The 19,177-nt window shown below is 40.2% G+C and overlaps 1 protein-coding gene across 1 annotated transcript in view; it reads right to left on the bottom strand.

The window, feature by feature from the left end:
* Positions 1–19,177, bottom strand: part of RXRG (retinoid X receptor gamma) — a 135,921-nt gene that overhangs the window by 47,189 nt on the left and 69,555 nt on the right. The window contains exon 3 of the mRNA XM_073011831.1: positions 19,013–19,136. Within this exon, the coding sequence (XP_072867932.1) occupies positions 19,013–19,136 (124 nt within the window). The remainder of the gene's footprint in view (positions 1–19,012; positions 19,137–19,177) is intronic.

The raw sequence follows: 19,177 nt of genomic DNA, 5'->3' as shown, positions 1-19,177 counted from the left end.
AGATAAGAGATTTTCTCCTGATGCAGCACAAGACATAGAGAGCCAGAGAGGTAAGTCAAATCAGAGTCCCATAGAAAAAAAATCAAGATTCAAATGCTAGGAGAAGCCAAAACAAAAACATAAAATAAAAGGCCAGAGGTGGGAACAAAGTCACGATGACAAAGGAGGAGGCCAAAATGGGGAATCAGAGCAAAAGCACGTCAGAAAGGAGGAAGAAAGATCCAGGCCATCACTGTAAAGAGCTTTGGAGAGCCCAGAGCTGCCTTGACTGTTGCTGGGATGAGAGTCCAGTGGACATAAGTAATGTAGAATACAGGAGGACCATTTGCTCACTTGCATTAGCTGGGCAGGTCTGCATGTTAATTCATGTAGAACCAACTTCATAAAAATCTCCCCCACCCCTACCTCCTCCAAGTTGTGTTCTCTTATATACATTCTTCATCTCATCCTCTGGCAATTGGTTTTGGGACCTACATGAAATGCTTCCTATATTCCTCTGAAGTTAAAACTTTTTGGCTTCCTTCATCATCCCAAATCTTTTGGGATCCTGCTTCTGTTGTACAAAGTATTTCTTATTCATACCCCTATTCCATGACTTCTGAAAATCTGATGAACTGCTTTTTCATATTTTATTCAACTCATTGATAAAAATGTTGACATGGACATAGCAAAGACAACATCTTATATCACTAAAAAGTCCATTCATTAGTGCCTTACACACTTTGCTCTGCTACTCACTAGTTATATGGCCTTGAAAGGCTATATGTACAGTAAAAGCACCAACTCACAAGCCAACCTTGCTGGGTAAAAATCCCTGTTCCAGTGCTTACAGTCTCATAATACTGGCAAATGACTAAATCTCCCTGAGCTTCAGTTACCTTATAGGGCTACCTTGAGGATTAAATGAGTCAATACATGTTAAGCACTTGAAATATGCCAGATAATCTAAATGCTCGATACATGTAATCTAATTTGATGCAAATGATGGGGAGGAGGAGGAGGTCAAGGAGGAAGAGGATGTAACCCTAAGCCACTCGCTTTGTGGCTCCTATACTTTTTCTCATTTGTAAAATGATGAAGCAGAGCTACCTGGGTTCCAATATCACCGTCAACTTTAAAACTGAATGCAGACTAATCCATCACCCATTCCATAATTGTCCAGTTTCTCCACACTGGTATCTGAAGCAAGTGTCTTGTAATCTACAGTTTTCTATTGTATGCATGTCAGAAAAGGAAATGAGTTACTTAAACTGGTTTTTTGGTGAACCTGTGTTTGCCAGGGTTTTTCCAAGTACTCAAGTATTCAAAAACCATTCTTTAAAAACCAGTCTACAGACTTGTCCAAGGTCATTGTCAAGATGATCTGTTGGTTAATCCACCAACAGATAGACTATTTCTTCACCTTTTTCTAAGTTCAGTACATTGTCTATTTCTTTTCCTTACAGAAGAAAAACCAAATCCTAACCTGGCATGGAAAAGTCTCACTGTTTGTGGGGTGTCTCAGCCTATCATGTGAGCTCTAGGTAGAGGAAAGTGCTTTGGGGCAGTAATCACAAGGCCTGGGATACACACTTTCTGGGAAAAACATCCATGCTGCCAGCCTTACTAAGGTTTCTGGTTTTAGTTTTGATTTTGTGAATGATATGTGACAAGAGTTGGGCACGCGCTCATTTTTACACTGCAAAGTTCTATACAATGGCTTTGTAAAACAAATGCAAAGAATTATTATTTTCCTGATTTTCTTTCTTCCCTTTCTCTGAGAGTTCCTTTGGATCTGGCTGTTTTGCCCACTGTAGGGGTACAGTATGTTCATTCCAACTTCTAGTTTGATATAGTTTGGATGTTTTTCCTATCCAAAACTCATGTTGAAATGTGATCCCTAATGTTGGAGATGGAGCCTAGTGGGAGGTATTAGATCATGGGGTGAATCCCTCATGAATGTCTTAGTGCCATCCTTTTGGTGCTGAGTGAGTTCTTGCTCAGTTAGCTCACAGGAGATCTGGTTGTTTAAGAGTTTGGGACCTCCCCCTCCACTCTCTTGACCCCTCTCTCACCACGTGACACACGGGCTCTCCCTTTGCCTTCCACCATCACTTAAGCAAGTCACTTTGTGGCTCCTGTCCTTTTTCTCATTTGTAAAATGATGGAGCAGAGCTACATGGGTTCCAATATCACCTTCAACTTTAAAACTGAATGCAGACTGATCCATCACCCATTCCATAATCGTCCATTTTCTCCATAGTGGTATCTGAAGCAAGTGTCTTATAATCTACAATTGAAAAGCCTCCTGGGCTTCACCAGGAGCTGAACAGACACTGACCCCATGCTTTTCTTTAACAGCTTGCAGAACTGTGAGCCAATTAAACCTTTTCTCTCTATAAATAACCCAGCCTCAGGTATTTCTTTATGACAACACTAAAAGGACTAACACATAGTTCATTGTTCATGCCCATTTACCTATTCTCATCTCTTAAATTCTTACCTATCATTCAAGTTCCAGCCCAGTTCCCACCATGACCACACTTATCCAAAAAGATGTCTCCCTAAACTAGTCTGACAAAACTTATTGTCCAGTGTGTTCAGGTGACACTTAGTGTGTACGGCCTTGTGGCATCCCCAGTGAAATGGCAAGGAATGGTTATTTATCTTTTGTCTGAATATGTCTTATCTTCATAACATTAACTCTTCAAATATAGTCATAATGTATTATGTGTCTTTGTTTTCTCATCTAAGTGCTAAAACACACAATAGGTGCTCAACAAATATTTTTGTATCAAAAATGCTTTACACAATTAAATATGTCAAAAACAATATACCAAAGAGTACCCCAGTATGCTTTTCTTATGATACCTTCCATATGGCTTAATATCCCATAACAAACCATAAGCTCTGCTATAAGATCAAGAAATATGAATGTGGTTTTTTCTTTTTAACCCACTTTTTTTTCTTGGCACCATTGTGTCTTCCTTAAGACCATTATTGATATAACAACGTTATCCTAAGTGGTTGGTATTTCTAACCTAAGCCCTTCCCAAACAACTCCACTGACTTCGGTCACTATAGTGTCTCCAGCTGTTACTGAATTCTCATTAGGATGTCAAGTGAAAGACCAAATGCTCAATGTCTATAGTAGGAATTAGCTAATTCATTCACAAGAATTCTTGGCCTACTTCTTGTCAAGGCTAATTATCTAGTCCTCTTAAATAATATGTTCTACTTTTACTAAAGCCACTAGTGCCTTTGAGTAAACAAAAAGAGCTTGGATTTTGACTAGTATGTGTGACTGTTTGACACAAATTGGGCCAATAATATCTTATATTCACCCTGGTAATCAAAGTATATAGCTTTACATCTCCTCTTGTTTTTTCTTTTGTCCCATGGTGATATAAAATAGTATTTTGCAGCAAATATAAATGAAAAACCAAACTCATCCGTTTGACAATGACCAATAAACATTAGCTGTAGAATTTAAATGCAAATATCTCCATACTAATATTATGTATTAATATTTTTATATTTTTGTAATACCTTACCTACATAATAGTACATTAAGTTTCAATGTGCTATCCCCAATCCTGGACTTAAATAGGGCAGGCTTTGTTACCCCAGTTTTATAAATGGGCAATTTGAGACTAAGACTATGAAATCAGATAATGAACGACAGTTACTCTAACAAATTGGATTTTGGAGCTAGTCTCACAACTAGGTAGTGAAAGAAATGGGTATAAAAGCCAGGTCCCCAACTCTGCCATCTAGTAAATGTGTCTTTCGTGAAATCACAATCCTTCTCTCATTAATGATGTGTTTCCTATCTATGTTTGTGTTAATGGGGATGGGGTTTCTCCTATACATAGTTTTTTTTTTTTTTTTTTTTTTTTTTTTTTTTTTGTCTTTGCTGTTAATCACTTATTCACTTATCATTCAGTTAGCACTTACTGAGAGCTTATTATCTGACAACCAGTGGGGATATACTAAAGGGAAAGATAGAAATAGTCCCTGACCTCATGGAACTTATGCATCCCAACAGAGGACATGGATATTAAACAAATAGTCACAGACACATATATACCAGCATAAACCATGATAAGCGCTATGAAGGAAAACAACTGGATGAGATGAAAGATTGCAGCAGGGGAATCTCATTTAAATTGGAAGGTCAGAGCAGACTTCTTTGAGAAAATGGTAGTTACACTCAGATCTAAAGGATGAGTATGATCCAATCTGGGGAAGAAAGCAGGAGGATGAGGAGAGGGTGGACCAGAAAGAGAGAACAATTGGTCTAACAGCCCTGAGGAGGGAGTGAAGTCAGTGCGTCCAAGAAGCTGGGGGGTAAGAATGTTCAGATCTCCCATGTTAGATGGTCTGGCCATCTAACATGAGCCATCCAACATGGTTGGGCCATCTAATACGGGAGATCTGAACCATCTAACACGGGAGGTTTAACCATGGTCTGGCCATTAACATGGGGGCTCTGAACATTCTTACCCTCTGCCCCCGCCCCCCCAGTGAGTTCCATTGTTTCGTTGTCTCACTCATGATTCTTTGCTTGACATGCCCGTGTCAATTTTGAGCTCTGTGCTGCCAGAAAACCATCCTTTCTGGCTTTGCCTCACCTTCACTTGCTGGTCAGATCAATGACTCGCCATTTTTCTGATACCCCCAGCAACTCATCATTCTTGTGTCTCTCAATATGTTCCTTCTTGTATGATTATCATGACTGCACCTGAAAAACCCTCTTACTAGATGACTAGCAACTGAGTCTGAGTCATTTTTGTAGCTCTTAAAGCCTTTAACACCAGAACCTAACTCATAGTAGAAACCCAGTAAATGCATGATGAATGAAAGAATAAAAGTTTGTTGATTATGCTGAGATGTCCTCATGTCAACTCCAGGGCACTGGGCATGAGGAAGTCAGTGTTCCCATTCCTAGGTTCCAATAGTTTTTAACAGCCCAATTTTCATTTTCATGAGCTCCTTTTCCTGGAAGCAGACTCCTATGTGGACAGGTTCAGTGCTGGCACTAGTGCGGTACATCAGTCTTGATGACTAAGACTCACTGACGATGGAAATGAGGCACCTAAATCAGAAAGATTGATGATTAGCTTTAAATTAGGACAGTTTCATCTATGATCCAAAACAGGGCCGTTTCCAAAAGGCCTATCCAAAAGCACAAATTAAATCTAAAATGTGTCATACGCGGCTTAGGAACCAACTATAAGTTTGTATCATAGCTAGTTACTGAAGTCACTGGTGAAACCAACTGACCGAATTTGCCTTAAGGAAATGATTCCCAAATTTGTCTGCAAGTTGAAATCATCCAGGAAGTTTAAAAAATTACTCATACCCGTGTTCACCTCCAGAGATTATTCAATTAATGTGGGATTGTGGTCTGGGTTTTGGAACTACCAAAAGAACCCCAGTAATTCCAATGTGCAGATGAGTTTGTGAACCATTGACTTGCAGCAAGAGAACATTCTCATAACAAGCTAAGAAAAACTCATCAGCAGAAAATGAGAAATTGTTTCCCTGGATAATTCCAAGGAACTAATAAGATCCACTTTTCCCATCTGCTAATACACACAATTGGGGCTTATGAACCCAAGAAGCTCTTGCTTAGTGGGAGATATGGTGGCTACGGCCATCTGCTGTGCAGACGTAGAATATACTGACTTGAGATTTCCTAGCACTGTGTCCTTAGCATAGCACGCTCCCACAACACTGCCTCTGCTGTCAAAATCTTGCTCATTAAAGGCCAGTCCCTCTATCAAGTCTTCCCTTACAAGTAGTTAATACTTCCACTGTCCTCTCAAAATCTTTACATCTTCATTACAGCATGAATTTAATTTCCCTTGGTATCAAAACTAATTGTTAAACTGGAATCTTCTTTTGAGTTCAGGGACAATCTTTTATTCATCTTTATATTGTCAAAGAATGTAGCATTTTGCTTTGTACACAGTAAGTGCCTAATAAATGCTTATTGAATTACAACATTGTAATTGTTGTAATGCTGAGATTACAACGATGAACAGGGCAGATGCTATCTCTGCTCTTATGGAGCTATAAGCTATGAGTTAAGAGTAACATAATTACCCTTAACTCCAAACTAGGTAACCCCGGTTACAAAATTTTCAAGGTAGAAGGAACCACTGCATAGATGCCGCCATCTCTCGGTTCCCAGACAAATGATGATCACAAAACCTTTTCTGTCATAAACAACTCAACCACAGCTGCAATGCCCATGGGAGCTCTCAGAATACAGAACAACTGTGACCACACTGAGAGAATAGGGCTGAGACCAGGGGAAAACATCTGGTCCCCTCTAGAGAGGAGACAGCAGTGCAAATATGGGACACTCTAATCTAGACTGGGTCCAGATCCAAGGATTCCCAGCCAAAGAAGTAGATGTCAGCATTAGAGCTCAGTTAAGTCTGTTCAAGTCCCTGAGAGAGAGAGGAGGAAATTTTAAAATACAGCCCAGCCTCTGAGACCAAGTCATTGCCGTTTGGATTTTGTTGAACGGACATGTATTAAGAACCACTGTGTACTGGCTACTGGCTACATGTATTCATGTATTCAGGTGTAGATTTGGAGGCTGCAACCCAATCACACACAGGCAAAGCAGTCTATTTTCAGATGCCACTTACTCGTGGGGAGAGGCTCTAAATATACCATCCAGTGACTGCAGGAGGCCGATCATCATTGCTGGCAGCTGAGCAGGGTGGGGCAGACAGCGACGTCAGGAGCCTCACCATTAACCTCAGCACAACTCAAAGGCCCCCACCACTTGTAGAGCTATATTTACACAAGGGCAAATGTCCATTATTTGACTTGGTTTTCATTTAAGAGCCCCTGAGAATGGGTTTTGTATGGCAGGAAAAGCACTATGTGACCCCCTCCAAAGATTCACTGAGCAAAGCATGTAGATGTCACAAGGTAGGCCTTAGACAAAACCGACCTTGTTCTGTTCTGAGGCATTTACGTCATAAGAAGGTCTTGCAATTATATAAACTAAATAATGAAATTGTCTACATGTATAACACCTGATAATTTATAATATGCTTTTGTAGCCCATTCATAAATGGGTATAAAACATTGTTAAAGCAGAATTCAAGAAGGCTACAATCAGAAATGATATTGGATATTAGGACATGAGAATTTATCTTGCCATAATGATTTCCTCTGTAGCAGGGAAGGCCTTTTGAGTAGGTGTTCAATAGAGACATAGTTTTCTTTCTGCTGAACACCAAACACTGCATAATCCCTTCTGTAACCACCCCTATTTCCAGGCAGCTAATACCAAAAGGCCAGAAGGCATTTAGTTTTGGAAGGAATTGAGAGAAAGCCACACCAACCGCCAGCATTTGGATAACTCTGTCCAGTAGTGAGAATGAATAGACATAGCTGTAGGTAGAGAAATAACTGATTGGGGACAAGGTTGGTAGGGGGTGCAGGTAGAGAAGGACATAGAATGTTTAGCAATATCAGAGTTTGAGAAAGTTCTGTGTTTAGTGTATCATATTAGCCTTTGAAGAGGGACTAGACCCAGTTTGGCTGGTATCAACCATGTAGTATCATCCATGGGAGGCAGAAGAAGATGGGTTCTGAGACATTCCACCTGCAGCAGGGTGGCTCCAAGTCTCCAGGCACCAACTACATCAGACTCACCTGGAAGGTGGCTAAACACACAGACTTCTGGGGCCTGCTCCCACTCTCTGAATCAGAATCTGGGGCTTGAGTATGCCTGGACGTAAGTCCATTCAACAAGCTCCACAAGTGATTCCCACCCGTGAGCGTGCTGTGAGAATCACAGCCTTAGAGAATGGTATCTGCAGAAAGCCAGGTGTGGACTTGGTATGCCACATGACAAGTCAGAGATTATTTGTTGATGCCTTCCGGTTACTCTGAAGAGTCGATATTAATGCCATTTTAGTCCAATTTCCTAAGTCACAGTTATTAGTAGTGGAGTCAAGATTAGAAACAATTCTTTGGCAGAGAGGAAGGCTTTTCTGGCTGCCTGTGACCTCACCCACAAGCAGCTGTTAAGAATGCTACGCTATTTCTGAAATGGCCCAAACATCAGCAACTCATGTGGTGGAATTTTAGACACATCAGCAGGCTGGGACACAGACATTTAGGGGCCAGAGCCCTTCTGACGCCTAATCAAAGTCTCTGTGTGAGGCTGATGTTGCACCCCCTCTCCCCTCCACAGGAGGCCACTTGGTCCTGCTCAGACACCTGTGGGCCAGATCCTTGACCGGCCTCAGCCAGCCAAGACTGAAAGGGTGTGAAATCAGAAACGGAGATGGCAATGGTGATGGAGGAGACTTCTCCTTGACAGCCTGGCAGACGAAGAGAGCTTCCAAAGACATCAGGCCACCAAAAGCAAAAGCAAAAGGGGAGGAAATTCAATAAGTAGTTCTTGAACAGCCATGGCTTCCTGACAGTTTGAGGGACGGGGATGTGCTCTCTCCATACTTCAGTGAGGGATCAGTCCTGCCTGGTAATTAAGAAAAGCAATAGTGAACAGTGCTAAAAATGAATCATCCGTGTCCTGTGAAAGAGTGGACTCTTTTATAGAATAGAGGACTATTTTAAAACTTCGATTTATTGACCGGTTTGTCCGTGGTAAACCAGGAAGATGCAGTGAGGGAGGTGGAGGGGCTGCCACCCTTCCTTCCTACCTCTCCCACCCATCCCATCCTGTGCACTTCTGACAGATTAATCTTCCTAATGCACAGCTCTGATGGGACTCCTAGTACCTTTTTTTTTTTTTTTTTTTTTTTTTTTTTCCTTTTTAAGAAATGGGGTCTTGCTCTATCACCCAGGCTGGAGTGCAGTGGTGTGATGATAGCTCACCACAGCCTTGCACTCCCGGGCTCTTGCAATCCACATACAGTGGCATGTGCCTGTGGCGAACTACTCCACCTCAGCCTCTGGGGTAGCTGAGGTACAAGCACATGCCACTATGCTGGGCTCTTAAGCCAAAGACTTTTAATGGCTTCTCCTTTGCCCACAGAGATATCTACACTGGGTTTCATCTCATTTCTCCATGCCCTTTGGCCCTCACTTGACTGAGCACATTTCAGTGTCTAGAAAAGTGCACATGTACTCTTTCCCATACACGCTTTGCATATTCCTTGTTCCCGGGTTTTGTTCAAACTGCTTTCCTATCCCAGAATAGCATCTTCCCCACTACCCACCCCATTGGATGAATTCCATCTTATCCTTCTCTGGGTATCTTAAATGCTTCTCTCCCTAATCCTTCCTAACTAGGTAGCCGCTGCCTCTTTCTATCTTGCTTTCCATCTCTCTCTCCTCTGTGTATCCCTGTGCATCTCTTTCTCTGTCTCTCTGTCTCTCCCTGCTCTTGAGCTCTCATCCCCACCCCCCAGCCTCCAGCACCATGTACCTCTATTTCCGATCTGCAACTAGCTACTAAGCTGTGAAACCTTTGAATGTTCTCAATGTGACGCATACTCATAGACTGATATCGCTTAACATGCTGCTACTAAAAACTCATTCCTCATGCCTTTTGCTTTTGCATTTTAGCTGATGTCCTCCACACCAAGGGCTTGGCATAATTATAATGAGACAGGGAGCCCAGTTCCCTTCTTGGGAGCCAGGCATGTCTTCCCACCAATCTGGATCAAAGTCTCCTCTGTAGGAAACTTTCCCAGCTCTGCCCCACATCCTCCCATCCTGGCCAAAGTTGGCACCTATGTTTCCACACAGGTTTCTTACTGTACGTGCATTCTTCTTCTCCAGCACATAGCACAGTTATAATTAAATAACTGTCTAACCAGTAGTTTAACACCTGCCTTCCTCCACAATAGGAAGCTCCATGGGGACAAGGCCATACCTCTTTTACTCATCATTTAATTCCCAGTGCCTGGAATGTATTAATAGTTGATAGGCAATAAATATTTGGTGAATAAATGAATAGCATTTATCACACTCTGCATTCAATTATAGCTTTGTGTGCACAGTGTATGTCTCATCCACTCTTCACTGTCTTTAGGAATATAGGTGATACAGGACACCCTTTATATTCTTCCAACACTTTCAACAGTGCCTTGTCCACATTAGGTGCTCAAACAAATAGTTGTTAAACCTATTCCTCTAATGGGTAAGTAATCTAAGGCATGTGTTGGTGAGTCAGTGGCATCGCATTTGATTCAAAAGAAAACACATTTATTCCAATAAATCAACAGATAATTACTAAGCACTCTTTTTGTAAAAAGTATAGGGTTCTTTGTCTGTCTATCTGTCTGCCTATCTATCTGTTCATCTGTTTGGTGGTCTAGGATTAAAGAAGTGGTTGTAGAGACAGTGCAGGGTCTGGTTTTGAGTCCCAGCTTTGCCCCTGAGTGTCTATACGATCTTGAGTAGTTAGGGCCCTCTAAATGTCAGTTTCCAGTTTCTTTAGCCTTTAAAACAAACATAAAATTTTTAGTTAACAGGGAAATTGTGAGGATTGAAAGAAGGGGTGTATCTGAAAGCCTTTTGTAAAACATGAAGTGTAGTAACATGCATAATTATTGTGAGTGCATGATGAAAAGGAAAAGGCGACGAAGTGAAATATGGCTGTGAGGAGTCTCAGTCCCTATCTAAGCAGTGAGGTGTGGGCCAGGAGTGCAGCATGAGGTCCAAGCTCTCTGAATCTGCCTGTCCTGACCCCCTGATAAATCTCTAAGCCTCCAAGACACAGGTTCATCATCTTGTCAAATGGGCTCCAAGGCTCCTGGCTTCCTGGGAGGAACCGCCTTACTAATAAAGAGATTGTCTTAATAATGTGAAGTACCCGGGTGCTATGGTAACGGGCATTACATGATCTGGAGAAGAGGAGCAGCTTTTGATAAGAATAGGGAGCCTGCAGATGGGAAAAGCGGGTGGAGGTGCACACAGGATGGGAGTGGAGGAAAACGCAAATGTGGATAGATAGAGTCAGCACCAGAGGGAATGGACAAACAATACTGTTGGTTCCTGTCTCTCAGAGCGGCCTCTCCTGCCTGGGCCCTACTATCTGAGGGATTTCTTGAACATTTCCAGATTTTTTGGTGCTACTGCAATTTTAGATCCCCATGTACTTAAGCTGAGAGCTCCCATGGCTTTTTAAACACATAAGCACATGCGAAGTCTGGATAAAACCAGGTTGTGATTTTAAAAAAATTAGAAACCCAAGTTTTTTGTATTCACCAATGGATTATTTTAACGAGTTCTCTCATAACTGTTTGAAACAGCCTTGTGATCGAAGATGCTTTCCATAAGTCCTACAATGTGAAGAACCAGAAAATTTGTGCACTATGAAGATGTCAATGCCAATGCCAATGTCCATGCCATAAAACTTCATAACCTTATTAAATACCACTGGTCCATCTGAGGACATGCTGCACAGCTTAGAAGGGTGTTAGTGCAATGAAAAGCACCTTGGATGGGGCAAAGGAAAAAAATATCATGCCAATTGAGTCCTTCTATGTTTCAGACACTGGACTGGGCACTTATGCACATTAGTTTCTGCCAGAGAGTCTGATAGGACCCAGCTTGCCACCAGCCAGCTGTGAGAGCTTTGGGTTTTGTTTTTTTTTTTTTTTTTAAGAGAAGCACATCTGTTCACAGACACTTTTTTATGATCCTGTTATTAAAAGATCTTCCTCCTCACGTGGTCATTAAATGTCTTCTAGTTAACCTTTGCTTTGGTTTTTACCTCCTGCTATTTCCTCACTTCTAACTGAGGTCCTGAGCCAATCACAGTAATGAAGACAGTTTAGTTCCTTCTTGGTTTTATATTTTGGCTTAAGCTCTTTTGGTAAATATTAGTTGCCTCAGAGGCAAGTTGGGTGTGACTATTTTGTGTGTTTATTTCATAGATGTTTCTACTGCTGCCAGGACTAAAGGAGGTAGGTATAAAAAAGAAGAGTGATTTAGATTAGGAAACTGAAAGAGCTTCCTGGCTTTCAGACTGTAGGGTCCATAGGAAGGTAGTACCCTGGGAGGTTATATATATCCTCTTTCTGTGAATTTTTAAAGGAAAACTAGACTCTTCTTTTCCTTCATTAGTGTAAGAACAAATATGCCTGCAGATAAAAAAGAGAACTGCCCATCATTCCTTTCAACATTTTATCTAAGTGTCATGTAACTTTGGATTTTTCAAAAATATTCTTTAGTCTGGAAAAAAATATAACAGAATTTGAATAATGTTGAACTTTAGGCCACACAATCTTGAAGTGATTTTTATTTTCTTTTGCAGTATTCAATATTTTAACAAATTATCTATGACCATGTATTACATTTACAATGAGAAAAATAATCAAAATATTTTTAAATCTTAAACAAAAATATTCTTTAATCTTTTGACTTGTTTCATTTTGCCATTGGTATTTCACAAGTCACAGCACATTTCCTCCATACATTCTATTTCATATAGCGAGCAGTTGACAAATAATCAAACAAACAAAAAAAATAGCCTGGAATCCTCACCTCCCTGAAAAGGCCATGAGATTGAAGCCAAATATTCTCAAAAAGTCCAAAGACAACAAATGTTAGCAAGGGTGTGGAGAAAGGGAACTTCTGTGTACCACTGGTGGGAATGTAGATTGGCACAGCCATTATAAAAAACATTATGGAACTTTCTAAAGAAATTAGAAATAGAACTACCATGTGGCCTAACAATTCCTCTTCCAGAAATATGCTCAAAGGAAGTGAAATCATTGCCTCATAAAGATGTCTGCACCATCATGTTCACTGAAACCAAGCCATATTCACAATAATATATTCACAATAGCCAAGATATGGAAACAACCTAAGCGTCCTTTGATAGAAAAAAGGGATAAAAAACTGTGGTACATATATACAATGGAATACTATTCAGCCCTAAAAAAGAATGAGCTCTCGTCTTTTGCCACAACATGAATGCCCCTGGAGGCCATTATGCTAAGTGAAATAAGCCAGACAGAGAAAGAAAAATAATGCATGACCTCACTCATATGTGAAATCTAAAAAAAAAAAAAAAAAAAAAAATTCAAATATACAGAGATAACAAAACAGTGGTTACCAGAAGTGAGGTGCAAGTAGGGGAGATGGGGGAGATATTACAGATATGTAGGATGACACACCTAGAGATCTAGTGTGCAACATGAGGAGTATAGGTAATAAAATTGAACTGCATATAGGACTCATGCTAAATAAGTAGATTTTAGTTGATCTGGCCACAAAAAAAATGGATTACTATGTGAGATGATGAATATAGTAATTTGCTTTACTATAGAAACATTTTACTATCTCTATGTATCCTATAACATCATGTTCTGTGCCTTAAACATACACAACAAAATGTATTAAAAATAAAAAAGGCTGGAGCACAAAACTAACATTTTATGAGCATCCCTGGACACAGCCCCTCAGAGGCCCACTCGCCTGAATTACATGAGACATCTCATCCCAACAATGAATCAAACCCTTCAGTGGCCCCGCCTCCTCCTCATCTCTTCTATACTCCCTCCTTCCCCAATCATTTAATTATCTGCTCTTCATGTCCCTCAAAAGTCACTGAAAAGACATACCATCAAGATTTTTGGATTATTATGGCCTGTCTTGGTCTTCCTCTATCCTGCTAATTTTCTAACCTCTATAAAGTGTATGCCCAGTGAAATTAGAAGACCTGGGTTCAAATCCTGACTCAGTTATTTACAACACATAGGAGATCTTATTAGTCCATTTTCATGCTGCTGATAAAGATACCCGAGACTGGGCAATTTACAAAATAAAGAGATTTCATGAACTTACAGTTCCATGTGGCTAGGGAGGCCTCACAATCATGGCGGAAGGCAAGGAGGAGCAAGTCACATCTTACATGGATGGCAGCAGGCAGAGAGGGCTTGTGCAGGGAAACTCCCATTTTTAAAGCCATCAGATCTCATGAGACTTATTCACTATCACAAGAATAGCACAGGAAAGACCCACCCCTAGGGTCCAATTACCTCCCACCAGGTTCCTCCCATGACATATGGGAATTGTGGGAGTTACAATTCAGGATGAGATAGGGACATAGCCAAACCATATCAGAAATATACTTATCCTCTCTGAGCTTTCATGCTGTCATCTATGAAATGTGGATGATAACTGTAAAAATCAGATTTAAGGCATACAAAACTACATGACACTGTGATCAATACATAGTAGGTGCTCAATAAATATAAGGAAGGTCTATAGCTATTCTTATTTTGAGAGGACAGTTCAACCCTAAAACCAGTCCCTGGAGTTAACCAAGACATCCACTGGATCCTTTTGATTTTTCCCAAGCAGAACCTTCAGCAGCTTAATCCCCAAGGGATCAGGCTGATAGGGATAACTTATACAAGCCATGGCTGTCAACAGTCTGCGGTCATCTGGACCTGTCATCAGTCTTAACAACAGCAGGGGGTGCTAAGCATTGAGCCAGCTCTACATGCTGTGGAGCAGTAGAATGGTTCTCTTTGTTAAGGATTCATATTTTCCAATAGGTTCAATAAATATGGTTTAATGAACTACCATTTGCCAGGTACTGTGCTGGCCCAGAGGATGAAAGAAGTTGAAAAAATGGTTCCTGCTCTCTGGAGTGCACAGTCTAATGAATAATTTTGATATGGAAATCTGTGTTATGTGACACTGTTCTTTAGTAGCTGCCCTCCCTTCCCTTTCCCAGCTACCCTTGAAGGAGTTGTTTAGGCAACCCTCATGCCCACCTTCTACTTCCTTCTCAACCCACACAGCCTGGCCTCTATGTCTTTCACTCTAATAGGACCACTCTTTCCAAGGTCATAAAAAAATCCCTTTGTTTCAAACTTGAATAAATCTTATCTATGTTTATTTACTAGCGTGACATCACTCAACACAACTGACCATTCCCTTCCCTTCCTGAAGTAGGCTCATTTGGCCTTCCTGGCACAAGTCTCTTTAGATCCAAGTGTCAAGGGGCCCACTAGACATTGACATTTGGATATCTCATAATCATCTCACACCTAACATTACCCAACTAAACTCACGATGTTTCCTGCAGACCTGGTTTTCCCAGGGTCTGCTAGCCCCAGATGGTATCTCGACCCAACCAGGTTACTCAGGCCAGAAATCTAAGAGTCATTCATGAAGCCACTTCCCCCTAGCTCCTTATTTCTCATCCACCATTTGATCCTGTCACTTTTCTCTACCTCTGATGTATTCACCTTATTCTATCATCATCTTTTGCCTAGACTTCTGTAGAAACTTCCTAACTTCTTTCCCTGCTTCTACTGCTAAGACCTCCATTCCATTAGCCATAAAATAACCAGAACAGTATTTACAAATCATAAATTTGATCATATTACTCCCATGCTTAAAGCCCTTTAATGATTTATCATTGCACTGAGAAATAAATTCTCTTCCTGTAACTTAATCTTCAAGGTTCCCATGACCCAGACCCTGGCTATTTTTTTTTTAACTCTAACCTCATATACTCTTGCCCTGATCACTGCATCTTAGCCAAACAAGCCTCCTTTCAGTGCCTAGAACACACCATCCTCTCTCCTGCTCTAGAGCCTTTGAATATGCTATGCTTTCTGATTAGAAGGCTGTTACACCCACTCTTCAGGCAACTCCAAGCCACCTTAAACCTCCGTGTAAATGTCACCTCCTTAGAAAAGTTATCCCAAAGCTGCTATACTCCCTCACAAAGCCCTGTTATTTCTCTTCATAATTTTTATCAGAGTTTTGTATTTGTTGATTCTGTTATGTATATGATGTGTGTATTCCGAAGATTATAAATAGCATGAGGGCAGAACCTTTGTGACCTTCGTTGTCTTCTATTTAGTAAAGAAGCCTGGTAAGAAAACAGGACTATACACCCACAAAGCAAATTTGTGCTGGCTTCAGAAATTAATCAATTTACTCTTTCATTCAAAAAATATAAATAAACTTCCAAGGATCACTAGGTATTTGAGAAAAATCACCATCACAAATAAATATAGATTAACAAATAAAACACTGACTGCAGGGGAAACCAAATAGAAGTGAACTTTTAAAATAATTCTAACTAGTGTCCTCAGAGAGAGCCAAAAGAAATATTACATCCATAAAACAAAAATTGGTGCTGTAAAAATAAAACATTCAAAGAGCAAAACAGAGTTATTGCACATTGAAGATGCAGCTGCTAAAGAAAAAGATCAATAGAATAACTGGATTACAAATTCAAGAAAATCCTCCAGACCCACAGATTAAAAGGACATAGAGATGGAAAATATCAGAGAAAAGTTAAGCAACATAGAGAATCAATGCCGTAGATTGATTCAATGAGAGTTCCTGAAAATGAGTGCAGAGTAAATGGAAGGGAGAAAATAATTTTAAAAAGAAAGAAAAACAAGCAAATGCCTGGAGCTTACAAAAAAAAATACAAACTGGGTCCACATTTAAATATATCCCCTGGTAAATAGAAATACTAAGGATAAAAAATATCCTAAAAGTTTCTAAGAGAGGAAAAAATTAAGTTGATCACCTATAAAGCAACAAGTATCAGACCATCATTACTAAAACTATATGCTAGAAGTCAATGATCAGAGAAAAAATCATCTTAAATCTAGAATTCTAGCCAAACCAATCAAGGAGGTGGGAGTAGATGAGTTTTTAGAAATGCGAAGACCCAGAAAGTTAACCTCTAATGCACCCTTGTGTAAAGATCATTTGAAAGCATACTCTAACCAAATGAAACAGACATCTAAGAGGAGAACTTGGGATCCAAAAACAGTGAGAGTAAACCAGAGGGAAATGAATTGATATCCTGGAGTGGCAGTTCTCTGGAGGGCCACCTAGAAAGTAACCAAGAAAATTAGAAAAGAGAACAGAGCTGTTTGAGGAAAACGTCTTCAAGAGTCAAGAAAATTTCCTATAGCAAGTAACTGGAATAAGAAGCTAGATGACCGTACTGATAAGGTGAAATAATAGCATTATTTTGTAAGCAAGAAAAAAGAAAAACAGTTAAAAACACCAGGAAAATTAACAAAGAGCTATAAAAGAAAATCATGGTCTAAATATACAAAAATGAAACTGTAACAGGATTCTGAGCATGAGTAGAGTGTATAAAAACAGAACACACATGACATTGATTCTGAGAGCATCCCCCTCTCGAATAAAAGAGATTTAACAACATAGAACTGCATCCCCTCTGTGTGTCTAATCGCACTACTTGGTTCGGAAGAGAATACTAATTACATAATCATAATGTAAATACTGATTGATTTCCAACTTATAAAATCAACATATAAACAAAACACAAAGACTTAATGGTCATTACAGAACAGAATTTAAATACTGTCAACCTAAACAATGTAAAAGTGACAGAACAGCTAACAGGTTGTGGAGAAAGGGTGATTTTCTTATCTCACAGTGCAGAACTAGGAAATACTGTCTAAAGTTGAGATATCGAGAAAGATAGTCTTTCAAAATATAAATTAAATATATTATTTAAAATCACATAGGTAGGCAACAAAAGAAAGCAAAAGCAAAATCAGGAGGCTACTATAAATGGTTAAATTCTTTCTCTTCTACAGTAAAAAATAAATGAACACTGTTTAAAGTTGAAAAACCAAGAAAAAGCAATATAATCATTTAGGAAAGTTTGGACATAACCACCAAAGAGCTAGAAACAGAAATGGTTAAACCTAGAGACAGGTGAGGGGGGAAAGGAAATTTTAAATCTTGTTTTATATTGCTCTATATGGCTCAGGTACTTATGACTCTGTGCATATATTACTCTAATTAACTAAATAGTGAGTGAAGAATATGCAAATGTAAATAAACAGAAGTTCTGGGCCAAGGGACTCAGCCACAGAGCTCTCTGAGAGGAAGGATGTTTGAACAGAAAAGCCGTAGGGTAAGGAGCAACCTCCAGGAGCTCCCTCCCATGAGCACCCTTCCAGGTGTTATGGAGCATAGGCCTAAAGGGCTGTAGTTGGCCACAGGCTCAAGATGAGCCCATCATTTTTAGTGCTCTAAACTAGAGACTCTGCAGCAAGGCGAGCTGGGTGAAGGTCATATGGCTTAGTGGTCAAAATCAGACTTTGCAACACTTGGCCTTATCTGGACTGTCACTTACTAGCTGTGTGACCTCAGGCAAGTGAGGAAAATAATTATACCCATCCTTAAGAGGTCTGATGTGGCTTAAATGAGCTCGTTTGTGTTAAGCACGTAGCACAAAGCATAAGATGAGTGTTAGCTATTATTACCATTATAAAGAAATACACATTGCAGCTTAAGGGGGAGCCTAAGGACAACAATGAATGTGTTGGCGATTCTGTTCAGTGATGATTCCCCATAGCTTTTCCCCTCCTTAACTATTAGAGAGACAACTTGATTTTAGTTTGGGAAAAGAGAATGCCACTTTGGGGAACCACAACTATTAATACTAATACTACTAATGAATGCTAACATTTATTGAGCATTGACCACATGCCAGGAAGTGTGCAAAACATTTTACATAGATTATCTCATTCCATCCTCCCCACCGTCAGGTGAGACAGGCTTTATTATCTCCATTTTGTAGAAGAGAAAATGGAGGATTTATTATGTTGAACCATGTGAAAATGCTGTTATTCAACCATTTTTTTTTTAACCTATGAACAAACAGCAATTTGGAATAATTTAATTTTAGAAGCAAGTAGCCCAAGTCAGTTCTTAGCAGAACCAAGTATCAAGCCTGTGTCCTGATGTATTTCATGCTGTTGAAAACACTTCTGCAAGGATGACTGGGGAGGGCACCCAGGACAATGAACTAAGCCGTATGGAAGAAGAGAAGATACAGGAAACACAGGGAAAGTAACTTGGACTTTTTTGTGTCATGTGAAAGAGGCATTAGGCCAGGCACGGTGGCTCACGCCTGTAATCCCAGCACTTTGGGAGGCCAAGGTGAGTGGATCACCTGAGGTCAAGAGTTCGAGACCAGCCTGACTAATATGGTGAAACCCCGTCTCTACTAAAAATACAAAAATTAGCCAGGCATGGTGGCAGGCACCTGTAATTCCAGTTACTCGGGAGGCTGAGACAGGAGAATAGCTAGAATCCGGGAGGTGAAGGTTGCAGTGAGCCGAGATCACGCCATATTCCATTCCAGCCTGGGCAACAAAGCAATACTCCATCTTAAAAAAGAAAAAGGAAAGAAAAGAAAGAGGCATTAAAA

Source organism: Chlorocebus sabaeus, chromosome 25 (genome assembly GCF_047675955.1).
Source record: "Chlorocebus sabaeus isolate Y175 chromosome 25, mChlSab1.0.hap1, whole genome shotgun sequence".
NCBI lineage: Eukaryota > Metazoa > Chordata > Mammalia > Primates > Cercopithecidae > Chlorocebus > Chlorocebus sabaeus.
This window is presented reverse-complemented; position numbering and strand designations above follow the sequence as displayed.